At 43.7% G+C, this 13,706-nt stretch overlaps 1 protein-coding gene across 1 annotated transcript in view; it reads left to right on the forward strand.

Moving 5' to 3' along the window:
* The window catches only part of GTF2IRD1 (GTF2I repeat domain containing 1), a 224,713-nt gene that overhangs the window by 143,885 nt on the left and 67,122 nt on the right, over window positions 1-13,706 (forward strand). Inside the window, exons 7-8 of the mRNA XM_070735231.1 lie at window positions 2,481-2,570; window positions 8,405-8,488. Of these exons, the coding sequence (XP_070591332.1) occupies window positions 2,481-2,570; window positions 8,405-8,488 (174 nt within the window). The remainder of the gene's footprint in view (window positions 1-2,480; window positions 2,571-8,404; window positions 8,489-13,706) is intronic.

Genomic DNA, 13,706 nt, shown 5'->3' on the forward strand with positions numbered 1-13,706 from the left:
AGCCGCAGAGCTTTGCCTCCCCCCCCCTGTGCCGCCCGCGCGTCATCTTCCCTCTTGCTGGCGTTGCCCCCGAAGGAAGCCGCCGCCACCACCGCTTCTTCTTCCTTGCGCCCCCCGCTGCCTCTCCGCTCTCTTGGGTGGCGGAGCGAAGGAAAACAAAAAGTTTCCCTTTCTGCAGCTCCTGCCTCCCGCCCACCCAAGACAATAAGAGCGGAAGAAGACCCTCTTCTCCAACACGCCCGGAGGAAAGCGGGGGGAAGGGAGGAGAGGTCTTCCCCCTCTTGCTGGCGTGCGTGGGCGGTGGGGAAGACCCATGGGAGATTCCTTGGGCCGCCTAGCAGCTGAGGGTCTTCCCCACCGCCCACGCACGCCAGCAAGAGGGACACTCTTCGTGCCTGGCTTCCTTCTCTCTCCTCCCTTCCCCCCGCTTTCCTCGGGGCGTGTTGGAGAAGAGGGTCTTCTTCCGCTCTTATTGTCTTGGGTGGGCGGGAGGGCAGGAGCTGCAGAAAGGGGAAACTTTTTGTTTTCCTTCGCTCCGCCACCCAAGAGAGCGGAGAGGCAGCGGGGGCGCAAGGAAGAAGAAGCGGTGGTGGCGGCGGCTTCCTTCGGGGGCAACGCCAGCAAGAGGAGAGATGACGCGGCGGGCGGCACAGGGGGGGGGAGGCAAAGCTCTGCGGCTCCAGCCACTTTCAGCCAAGGCCTCCCCGGCCACGGAGCCAGGGAAGCCGAGCCGGGCGTGGAACATCGGCGCAGGAGGCAGGACACGATCGGGCGACCGGAGCAGCAGCGCCGCCGCCGTCACGCCCGGCTCGGCTTCCCTGGCTGCTTGGCGGGGGGGGGGGAGGCTTGGCCGAAAGGGGCTGTACCCGCAGAGCTTTGCCTCCCACCCCTCGCCCCTGTGCTGCCGGCGCGTCATCTTCCCTCCCAGACTCCCCCGGCAAAGTGACGTGGAGGAATGGAAAGCTGAAACCGGGCGGTTTGAGTTTCCCATTCCTTCAAGTCACTTCGCCGCTGCTCTCCTGGCTAAACTGTGTGGCAGGAGACAGGCTTTGAGTTTTTGGCTGGGGGGGGAGAAGTAGAACCTTCCTAACTCCCCCCCCCCCACCAGCCAGAAGGAGCGGCGAAGTGACGTGGAGGAATGGAAAGCTGAAACTGGGCGGTTTGAGTTTCCCATTCCTCCAAGTCACTTTGCCGCTCCTCTCCTGGCTAAACCGGCGGCAGGAGACAGGGTTGGGGGGGGGGTACTGGGAAGCCCCCCAGGCCGACTGCCACCTTTTCAAACAGCCGCGCCCTTCCCAGCTGAGTCCTGAAGCCAAGCGCCTTTGGAACTTCTGCGCTTGGCTTCAGGACTCAGCTGGGAAGCGGCACGGGTGTTTTAAAAGGTCTCCCCCGGCATGGGGGGCTTCCTAGCACCCCCCCAAACCCGGGTTGGGGGTTCGGGGGGGGTGCTAGGAAGCCTCCCATGCCGGCGGGAAGACCCAGGGAAGGTTCCTTTGGCCGCCTAGCAGCTGATCTGCCCGGCGGTAATGCAAACTCCACCATCTACGCATGCGTGCAGATGGTGGTGTTACTTCCGGGTAGAAAACTCGCGATATAGCGTTTCGCGAAGCTCGAGATCGCGAAACTCGAGGGATCACTGTACACGCAATTGCAGTTTAACTTAGCGACCACTTTGCTTAATGACAGAGTTGCCAGTCCCAACTGTGGTCACTAAACGAGGATTATCTGTACAATACAGTTGAGTGTACGGTGGTACCTCTACCTAAGAACGCCTTTACTTACAAACTTTTCTAGATAAGAACCAGGTGTTCAAGATTTTTTTGCCTCTTCTCAAGAACCATTTTCCACTTACAAACCCGAGCCTCCGAAACTGTAACCGGAAAAGGCAGGAAGAAGCCTCCGTGGGGGCTCTCTAGGAATCTCCTGGGAGGAAACAAGACTGGAAAAGGTGGGGAGAAGCCTCCATGGGGCCTCTCTAGGAATCTCCTGGGAGGAAACAGGGCCTCCACTCTCCCTGTGGTTTCCCCAACCACACACATTATTTGCTTTTACATTGATTCCTATGGGGAAAAAATTGCTTCTTCTTACAAACCTTTCTACTTAAGAACCTGGCCACGAAATGAATTAAGTTCGTAAGTAAAATTAAGTACCACTGTAAGTAGAGATAGCACTGTATTGCCTGTAACACGGATGCTCATGAAACTGCTTGAGGATGCTATAAAGGGATGAAGCGCATTTGTATTTGTAAGCACAGTTGCCACAACTGATCTTTACATGTGCGTGGTTAAAATGAAGCGCATACAGTTCAGGATGAATAATCTCTAGATTGTTGGTTTTATTTTGCCTTTTCTTAATCAGTGTAGCTTCTTCATAGAATATCCAAGAATCCTCTTCCTGTGCTCATGTGGGGGGTTTTTCCTGATTTTTCTCTCATCTCTCCTTCAATCTCATGTTGCTTTCATTGCTTTTTTTGTGTCCAGGACAGAAATCTATCCTCCCCGGTGGTCCACTCATTCAAAATGTCCATTCCTCCAAACGCATCCTTTTCTCCATAGTCCACGACAAATCAGGTAAGGCTGCATTCTCTGATACTAGAGAACTGCATTAAAATTTTACAGGTGAGTATGAATTCAGATTATAGAGGTCTTTCATTTAAGACCATGGTTCTCAGCCTGGGGGTCAGGACCCCTTTGGGGGTCAAATGACCATTTCACAGGGGTCACCTTTAGGAACTAAAGCTTCTATTCTGGCGCCTTGGGACATATCTTTACAATCCGACCAATCAGGCATTTACAGTGGGGGTGTCCCTCTGACCTTCCTGCCAAACAGCTTAAAGCTCTGTTGGGAGAATTGGCGCTAGGCTTACGGTTGGGGGCCACCACAACATGAGGAACTATATTAAGGGGTCGCGGCATATGAAAGGTTGAGAACCACTGATATAAAACCTCTATGGCCCCCAAACTTAAAAGCTGTTAGAAAAACGACACTAAGAGCTGGGGTGGTGCAGCAGGTAGAGTGCTGTACTGCAGGCCACAGAAGCTGACTGTAGGTCTGTAGGTCAGGGGTTCAAATCTCATCACCGGCTCAAGGTTGACTCAGCCTTCCATCCTTTCGAGGTGGGTAAAATGAGGACCCGGATTGTGGGGGCAATAGGCTGGCTCTGTTAAAGAGAGCTATTGCTAACATGTTGTAAGCTGCCCTGAGTCTAAGGAGAAGGGCGGCATAAAAATCAATCAATCAATCAATCAAACAAAAAGAAGAGAAGGATTTAGGGGTAGTGATTTCTGACAGTCTCAAAATGGGTGAGCAGTGTGGTCGGGCGGTAGGAAAAGCAAGTAGGATGCTTGGCTGCATAGCTAGAGGTATAACAAGCAGGAAGAGGGAGATTGTGATTCCCTTATATAGAGCGCTGGTGAGACCACATTTGGAATACTGTGTTCAGTTCTGGAGACCTCACCTACAAAAAGATATTGACAAAATTGAATTGGTCCAAAGACGGGCTACAAGAATGGTGGAAGGTCTTAAGCATAAAACGTATCAGGAAAGACTTAATGAACTCAATCTGTATAGTCTGGAGGACAGAAGGAAAAGGGGGGACATGATCGAAACATTTAAATATGTTAAAGGGTTAAATAAGGTTCAGGAGGGAAGTGTTTTTAATAGGAAAGTGAACACAAGAACAAGGGGACACAATCTGAAGTTAGTTGGGGGAAAGATGAAAAGCAACATGAGAAAATATTATTTTACTGAAAGAGTAGTAGATCCTTGGAACAAACTTCCAGCAGACGTGGTTGGTAAATCCACAGTAACTGAATTTAAACATGCCTGGGATAAACATATATCCATCCTAAGATAAAATACAGGAAATAGTATAAGGGCAGACTAGATGGACCATGAGGTCTTTTTCTGCCGTCAGTTTCTATGTTTCTAAACAAACAAACAAATAAATAAATAAATAAACAACAAACAAACAACAATGGGGGGAAGGAAAATAAAGGCAGAAGTGGTTGATCTTAGAACTGGGATTACAGAGAAATGAGCGAAAAAATTGGTTTAAATGATAGAAAAACCAAGTTTGGCTGAAGTTGAAAAAGCATTATAAATAATAGCAGTTGGACAATGGAAGCAGTCCTCCAGGGAAGTGAGGCAGGAGTGGGTTCTAACTTAGCTTGCTGTCAGTTCACTTTGTGCGCGTTCGCAGTGGCAAAAAAAAAAAAAGCCAAAAAGAGATGGTGACCCCTGTGCATTGTCAGAAACTCAGCTTCTGCGCATGTGCAGAAGAAAAAAAAAACCTGGGGGGAAAATCTGAAAAGAAAAAAAAGATGGCGTCGCCCATGGACTGACACCGACCGAACAGTTCCGTTACATCATTGTGACGTCACCAACTGGCTGCTACCGGTTTGGGCGAACTGGATCGAACTGGGAGCAGCCTACCTCTGAAGTGATATATTAACTAAAGGTAGTCTTCAACTTACAATCACAACTCGGACCAGAATTTTTATTACTGAGCACGGCGGTTGTTGGGGTTGGTCGCTGCTGATCTTATTACCTTTTTTGTGAATCCAATGAATCCAAATTCCCTCCTGGGCTTTACTTGTCAGAAGCTCGCTGGGAAGATCTCATCTCACGCAATCACGTCATCCTGAGACGTTGCAGCTGTCATAAAAACATACAAATCGCCACATGTTCTGTCGGGCTCTCGGGTAGACTCCTCCCAAAAATTCACAGGTACAAATTTCAGACACACACACACACGTTTGAAAATTCAAAACAATGTTCTTTATAATGAAAATTCACTTAAACCAAGCCCTCTTTTGGTATAGCAAAGAGCACTCGTCTCCAAACAAACTGGTAATTTGTACAAGTCCCTTATCAGTTCTGTGATACTTAGCTTGCAGCTGTGAGGCAATTCACAGTCCTTTTTTCACAAAGTGAAACACACTTTGCTCTGGTTTAGTTTCAAAGCGGGGAAAAATCAGCGCACAAAAAGTCAAAGTCAGTAAAGCAGGCACGAAACACAACGCTCAGATAATCCTCCACAATGGCAGCCTCGCTAATTACCACAGCCCCACCCAATCACGGGTGGCCTCATTTTCTTTGATAATAATCTCTCAGTTGTTGTTGCCTATGCATCGCTCTCCGCATGCGTGGCTGTATCATTAACTCTTGTTCTGAATCCCAGGAGGAGCTAGATAATTGATCTCCTTCTGAGCTGTCTGCCACACTCTCCTCCTCCCTGTCACTCCTGTCTTCTTGGTCAGAGGAGCCTTCATCATCAGATTCCACCGAGAGCAAAACAGGCCTGCAGCACGTGGATGTCTTCCCCACATCCACAGTCCTTGGGGCAGGAGCTGGGCCAGAGCTAACCACAACAGATAGGAGGGAGATCAATCTGGCAGGTTATCTGAGCTAAACATGTGTGTTCCATTCATTTCCCTATCATGTTTAAAACATGATACATTTTCCGCTCAAAATTGACAGCACTCCAAACTCTTACCCTTTTCTCATTGGCTTCTTTTCATTTTTTTTTCTGAGTTGATCCAGATAGTTTCTCATTAGCTTTTATAACACATTTTTAAAGTGGTGATATATTCTTATAACACACAGCTCTATTTTAATTCTTTTCTACGGTTGCCAAGTCTAAATGTGGAATGTAAATATTTCTGTAATACAGATACATTCAGTTGAGCTTGCCAGGAACTTTAAAAAACCAATTATGTGCCTAGGCCACCCAGAATGCTCGCTTGAATCACAAGACAGTCGATCAGTCAAGGACGTAGGCTGCACAGACATCAGAGTAGCTGCCAGGCAAATCTTTCTTTGGAGGACCAGCAGATGGACCACGATCAGTCCCACCTCCTGCAGAAGTGAGAAGCTACAGAATGTCAAATCCCTTGACCGTGGTTTTGCATAAACAGAAATGGGGTAGGCACAGGCCCTGCAACTCATCCCCCCCCCTAATTCTCCCAATACCCTCAGTCTGATGGAAAGTGACTTTTTCCTTTTATGATTAGCAAAAACTTCAGAAGAGAAGGATTTAGGGGTAGTGATTTCTGACAGTCTCAAAATGGGTGAACAGTGCAGTCAGGCGGTAGGGAGAGCAAATAGGATGCTTGGCTGCATAGCTAGAGGTATAACAAGCAGGAAGAGGGAGATTATGATCCCGCTATATAGAGTGCTGGTGAGACCACATTTGGAATACTGTGTTCAGTTCTGGAGACCTCACCTACAAAAAGATATTGACAAAATTGAACGGGTCCAAGAATGGTGGAAGGTCTTAAGCATAAAACGTATCAGGAAAGACTTCATGAACTCAATCTGTATAGTCTGGAGGACAGAAGGAAAAGGGGGGACATGATCGAATCATTTAAATATGTTAAAGGGTTAAATAAGGTTCAGGAGGGAAGTATTTTTAATAGGAAAGTGAACACAAAAACAAGGGGGCACAATCTGAGGTTAGTTTAGGGAAAGATCAAAAGCAACGTGAGAAAATATTATTTTACTGAAAGAGTAGTAGATCCTTGGAACAAACTTCCAGCAGACGTGGTTGGTAAATCCACAGTAACTGAATTTAAACATGCCTGGGATAAACATATATCCATCCTAAGATAAAATACAGAAAATAGTATAAGGGCAGACTAGATGGATCATGAGGTCTTTTTCTGCCGTCAGTCTTCTATGTTTCTATGATAGAGGAGAAAGAACTTAACTGAGAAATATTTAGGTCAATGATCCAGAGGTGGGTTCCTCCCAGTTAGGACCAGTTCTATGGAACCAGTAATAACTTGGCGACCTGGGTCGCTAGAAGCGTCACACCCCCAAATTGGCTCTCGCGGCGTAGGGACCACCATCTTGGTTTTTGCTTCTGCACGTGCGCAGAAGCTAGTTTTTGCTTCTGCAAATGTGCAGAAGCTGGTTTTTTAGCATTGCACATGTGTGTGTGTGACTGTGCAGCACGTAAAGGAGCCAACCAGCAGCAAAGAATGAATTTATTTATTTGTTGCATTTATATGCCGCTCACCCCGAAACAGACTCTGAGCGGCTAACAGTTTTTTCCCGAACGCCATCACTCTACTAAACAAATAATTCCCTCAACACTGTCAGACTTTCTACTAAATCTGCACTTCTGTTCTACTAGTTTTTCTCATCATTCCTATCACCCATTTCCTCCCATGTTGACTGTATGACTGTAACTTGTTGCGTATATCCTAAGATTTTTATTAATATTGCTTCTTCATTGCTTATTTGACCCCTATGACAATCATTAAGTGTTGTACCACATGATTCTTGACAATGTATATTTTATTTTATGTACGCTGAGAGCATATGCACCAAGACAAATTCCTTGTGTGTCCAATCACACTTGGCCAATAAAAATTCTGTTCTATTCTATTCTATTCTATTCTAAATATAATACAAAAGAAAGAGCAATAAAAACATCAATAAACTCTACAATACAAAAACTACTATATAAAAAAACCATACGTACTAGCATTCAATCCTAATTCCTGGCCTGCCGGAAAAGTCAAGTCTTGACAGCTTTCCAGAAGACCGGTAGGTAGGAGATAATGCAAATCTCTGGGGGCAGTTGATTTCACAGGATCGGAGCCAACACAGAAAAGGCTCTTTCCTGAGGTCCCGCTAGCCGACATTGTTTGGCGGATGGGACCTGGAGAAGGCCGACTCTGTGGGCCCTTATTGGCCACAACGAGGGAGGAGGGAGGAGGTGGTCCCGTAAAAAGTAGAACCCACCCCTGCAGTGATTAGCTACAGTTTAGGTGGATTTCATACTTCTGACTAAACTTCAAGGACTCATTATATTAATTCTTTCCCCTGGGCAGATGGCTTTAATAGTATCTCAAGGCCCGTTTTTGCATCACACCTCCCACTGCTTGGGTGTGACCTGCATAAATTTTTAAAAAATTACAATTCACTGGCAAAAAATGATGCATATAACAGGTAGCAGTACCTACCTAACCTGGCTGGGTTATTATTTGGATGGAAGACCACCAGAAAATCCCAGTGCTATATTCTACCCTGGGATCCCTTCCATATTTGCTGTTTTAAAAAGGATTTGGAGCTGTTCAGGAAGTTCCTGGGAGTTAAGTTTAAAGATTAAATCTTTTTACCCTTGAAACAGTCAAAAATGCAAAAAAAAAATAGTGCCATCCTACTGCATACTAAATGTACCTGGACTGATAACCAAGACTTATAATTTTGGACAGTGGTTGCTGCATCTGCCTTGCTTTGTGATGATTTTGGAAGCTGTATGTAGTAACGTCCCCCTATCTGGGGCAGCCGATGCAAAAGAAAAGCCCCTGGCAATGGGGTAGGAAGTCAAACCCTGCTTCACTGAGAGCAGTTTTCTGCCTCTGCAACACAGAATCTTCTTTTGTTTTCCTAGATAAATGGGACAATTTTATAAAGGAAACCGAAGATATCAACACCCTGAGGGAATGTGTGCAAATTCTGTTTAACAGTCGATATGGTGAGTGGGTGTGAAATTTCTGTTTTTCATCTGTGGTGCTTGTGGCTTGCATGTAATTACGAAGCAATTTTAAGGCATTTTTTTTTTCCTCTCTTGATCGCAATTTTTTTTAAAAATGAAACCTCTAGCCGCTGTTATTGCAATAAATGACTTGTGTTACAGGTGCCTTCTTTAATTCCTTCTCGGTACAGTGTTGTTTTGGGGGGGATGCTACACTTGTAGGAAAGTTCAAGGTGGAGGAGCTCCGTTTAAAAAGTCAACTTTTATCTGTTTTTTTTAAACATTAAAATAATCTTTATTGAGGTTCTACATATTAAAACAATCTAAGCAAACAAAACATACAAAGAAAAAAAAGAAGAAAAATGAAAGAAAGTGGACAGACAAATCAACTTATAAACTTAAAGAACATATAAGGCATTCAGTTTCAGTGGTGTTCTATATATGTACATAGATAGTTATGGGGGAATTGAGACATCTCCCCCGGGCCTATACAGTTTAAGCATGGTATGTTTGTGTGTATGTTTGCTTTTAATAATGGGGTTTTTACTGTTTTTTAAATTATTAGATTTGTTGTACATTGTTTTATTGTTGCTGTGAGCTGCCCCGAGTCTACGGAGAGGGGTGGCATACAAATCAAATCAAATCAATCAATCAATCAATAAATAAATAAATAAATAAATAAATAAATAAATAAATAAATAAATAAATATTTGCTTATCATCAATTAATATTTTCTTTCACTACATACATATATTTATTTGTTATATAAAAGATAATTTGTCCACCCTATTGTTGACTATCACTATCAAGCGACCTAATATTAAGTATTTGTATCTAGCGTGTGGAATTGTGTGTGTGTGTTTTCTTTAGTTCTGTATATTATACTGTATTCATTTTGGATATTTCGGCGGAAGGAACGAATTCGTTTTTAAGGGTTTTATGTTCCATCGATTTATGTGCAGTGTTTCTATATTTTCATTTTATTTGGGTACGAAAGGCAGGAGTGTCTAGTTTTGCTTTTTCCTTTAAGTTTTTAATGTATTTTCTCAGTTTGAGCCATTTGTACCAATTTTCTCATATTTTGTAAAATATCTATCTCTAAATTGGCATTTCTAAAGGGCAAAACTTTTGGCAGCTGAAACGGCAAGAATGTCATTTAGGAGGGAAGCAATTATATCTATCGCAGAAAACCAGTGCCCATCCACATATTACTGGATTATTATTATTATTATTTATTAGATTTGTATGCCACTCTAGCTTCCTTGTCAATGCTCGGAGGGGCTGATGGGAAGTGGTTTCCAACAGAAAACAGAACATCACAGGATCCCTGTTACGTGACTATAACAAGGAGTGATTGGTCTTCTATAAATAACTTTACCATGATGATAGTTGCTCCTTTGAAAATATATCAGCCGCTCTTCTTTTACTCCCCGCCCATGTGAAAGTAGCTTGTGGTATATTGGGTTTTTGAACCTGTAACTTGGGAGTTTTAGGAAACACACTATAGTGTTCCCTCGATTTCTGCAGGGGATGTGTTCCGAGACCGCCCGCGAAAGTCGAATCTCCGGAAGTAGAGATGCGGAAGTAAATACACCATTTTTGGCTATGGACAGTATCACAAGCCTTCCCTTAACACTTTAAACCCCTAAATTACCATTTCCCATTCCCTTAACAACCATTTACTCACCATTATTTCTGGTACTCACCACTGAATAAGACACTTAGTGATCCTGATATTTATAAACATAATTATTTATTAACCATATTTTTTTTTGTTATTTATTTGCAAAAATTATTAGTTTGGCAATGACATATGACGTCATTGGGTGGGAAAAACCGTGGTATAGGAAAAAACCCACGAAGTATTTTTTAATTAATATTTTTTGAAAAACCGTGGTATAGGCTATTTGCGAAGTTCGAACCCGCAAAAATTGAGGGAGCACTGTAATTGCTATGATGTTCTTTCTGCCACTAAGATGGCGTCATCCATCACGGTGATCTTTATGGTTACCTTCTGAATTATGTGATATTTTATTTTTTGTAAATATTCCTCTGTCTCTTAGCTCTCCTCCTCTTCCTCCTCTCCTTTCTTCCCTTTCCCCCATTTTCCCCTCTACTTCTTCCTTCCACCCCATTTCCTTTCTCCCCTTCTCTTGCTTTCTTCGTCTGGTATTTTAATTTTTATTGAAATAATTTTTATTTGAATTCCTTAAAAAACACATAGTAACTGAAAATAAACATGCATACATTTGTAAAATACAAAAATACAAACAATGACCAACAAGAAACAAAACACACAAAAAACTACAGCAATAACAAAAATACTTAATTTTAATTTTTAAAGATTTGTGTTGGGTTAAACGTTAAGAGATAAACAGGAAGAGTTGTTTTGGGATAGGACGAGTGATTCATGCTTCTTGGTATGAAGTACACTGTATACACAGCAATAAAAACATTCACTTTCAATAAGTGCTCAAGCGTTGACTTGTACATAGCTCAGGACAATTATGCCCTCATTTGAAATTGGATTGCTAAGGCTAAGAAACTAGGATAGGCCTAAAATGGGAAGGTGATTTGAATTCGGAATGTTCTGATCTCTGGAATACTATGGCCAAAGTAGGCAATATTTATGCTATTTATGTGGTGGGGGAGCCAGTGGCCACATGGGGCCGGGCAATTTTGAAGGAGTTAAAAAGTTAAAGGCTTATTTGAGAAGTCCATGTTGTTTTCCATCTAAATTAGCAAGAGAGTCCCCTGCTCTTCTTAGATTTAGATTTAATTGGATTTGTATGCCACCCCTCTCCGAGGACTCGGGGCGGCTCACAGCATGTACAGAAAAACAAGAAACAATAACAACAATCCAATTAATACACAATTCAAAGTGTTGGTTATGACCTATAAAGCCCTTCATGGCACTGGATCAGAATATCTCCGGGACCGCCTTCTGCCGCACGAATTCCAGCGACCAGTTAGGTCTCACAGAGTTGGCCTTCTCCGGGTCCCGTCAACTAAACAATGTCATTTGGCAGGACCCAGGGGAAGAGCCTTCTCTGTGGCGGCCCCGACCCTTTGGAACCAACTCCCCCCAGATATCAAAGTTGCTCCCACCCCCCTTGCCGTTCGTAAGCTCCTTAAAACCCACCTCTGTCGTCAGGCATGGGGGAATTGAGACTTTCCCTTCCCCCTAGGCTTATAAAATTTATACATGGTATGTATGTATGTATGATTGGTTTCTTAAATTGGGTTTTTTTTAAATTAACTTAAATATTAGATTTCTTTACATTGTATTCTTATTGTTGTTAGCCGCCCCGAGTCTACGGAGGGGGGCGGCATACAAATCTGATTAATAAATAAATAATAAATAAATAAATAATACATTAAAAAACAATCTTTAAAATTCTAATGAAAAAATTATCGACATCATTCATTCAACAATCAAACTAAAGCATTCATTGGTCAGGGGGGAAGATCTAAGGAACCCCAGGCCTTGCAGCAAAGATGAGTGTTTAAACTACCTTTCAGAAGGTGAGGAGGGTGGGGGCAGTACGAATCTCCGGGGGGGAACTGATTCCAGAGGGCTGGAGCCCCCACAGAAAAGGCTCTTCCCCTAGGTCCCACCAGCCGACATTGTTTGGTTGATGGGACCCTAAGGAGACCAACTCTGGGATCTCACTGGTCGCTGGGATTCATGCAGCAGAAGGTGGTCTCAGAGATAGTCTGGTCCTATGCCATGTAGGGCTTTATAGGTTATAACCAACACTTTGAATTGTGTCCGGAAAGAGATCGGTAGCCAATGCAGTCTTAGCAATTTCCCATTGAAATTCAAGTGCACAATTTCTGACAGATTGGGCTGCAAATGAAAAATAATCACATGCCGATTATGGATTCTACACAACTACTGTACATTCTGCATGAATGATACTACTTTTACATTTTTTGGTTTCAATTGGATTCTGATTGGTGTGGAGTCTTATTTTTATGTTGAATGGTTTCAAAGGGGCCAATAGCTCATCGTAATAACCATTGCAATCATTGTGATCTAATATAGTTATATGTTGCCCTAATCCCAGTAGCCCTGGGAAGTTGTGATCCCAACATTGGTGGTCAAGGCCTATTCGAAAACTGGGCTCACCTCGGTATGGACCATCAGCTGCCTGTTCAGTTAAAACTATATACAGTGATACCTTGTCTTACAAACTTAATTGGTTCCGGGATGAAGTTCTTATGGTGAAAAATTTGTAAGACGAAACAATGTTTCCCATAGGAATCAATGGAAAAGTGATTAATGCGTGCAAGCCCAAAATTCACTCCTTTTGCCAGCCGAAGCGCCCGTTTTTGCACTGCTGGGATTCCCCCGAGGCTCCCCTCCATGGGAAACCCCACCTCCAGACTTCTATGTTTTTGCAATGCTGCACGGAAATCCCAGCAGGGGAATCCCAGCATCGCAAAAACAAGCGCTTCACTGGCAATGGAAGTCCGGAGGTGGGGTTTCCCAGCGAAGGGAGCATCAGTGAATCGCAGCATCACAAAAACAAAGTCCTCAAAACCCCATCTCTGGACCTCTATGTTTTTGCGATGCTGCAATTTCACTGAGGCTCCCCTCGCTGGGAAACCCCACCTCCGAACCTCCGTTGCCAGCGAAGCGCCCGTTTTTGCACTGCTGGGATTCCCCTGCTGCATCATAAAAACACGGAAGTCCGAAGGTTGGGTTTCCCATGGAGGGTAGCCTCAGGGTAATCCCAGCAGCGCAAAAACGGGTGCTTCGCTGGCAACAGAAGTCCGGAGGTGGGGCATCCCTGCGGTGGCGGTGGGTTTGTAAGGTGAAAATAGTTTATAAGAAGAGGCAAAAAAATCTTAAACCCCGGGTTTGTATCTCGAAAAGTTTGTATGACGAGGCGTTTGTAAGACGAGGTATAAGTGTATTACCTTAAATATCAAAAGCAGAGCTGGAGAATACACGAGAACTAAGCTACAGTGTAGTTTGGCTTAGGAAGAATATGGTCTGTAAACCTAGCCATTCTAGTTTGGTAATAATTGCTTTTAGTTTATCACGATATGTAAATCTGCTGTGGTCTATTCAATAAATAATTAAATTATAGCTTAAGCAGTGTTTGAAGACAGTGATTGGGTTTGCATAAACTTGAATTATCTCATTTTCTGGGCATATCCAAATCACTGAATCATTAAATAAAGCATTGGGTTTGTACAGTACATTAAG

Source organism: Erythrolamprus reginae, chromosome 1 (genome assembly GCF_031021105.1).
Source record: "Erythrolamprus reginae isolate rEryReg1 chromosome 1, rEryReg1.hap1, whole genome shotgun sequence".
Lineage (NCBI taxonomy): Eukaryota > Metazoa > Chordata > Lepidosauria > Squamata > Dipsadidae > Erythrolamprus > Erythrolamprus reginae.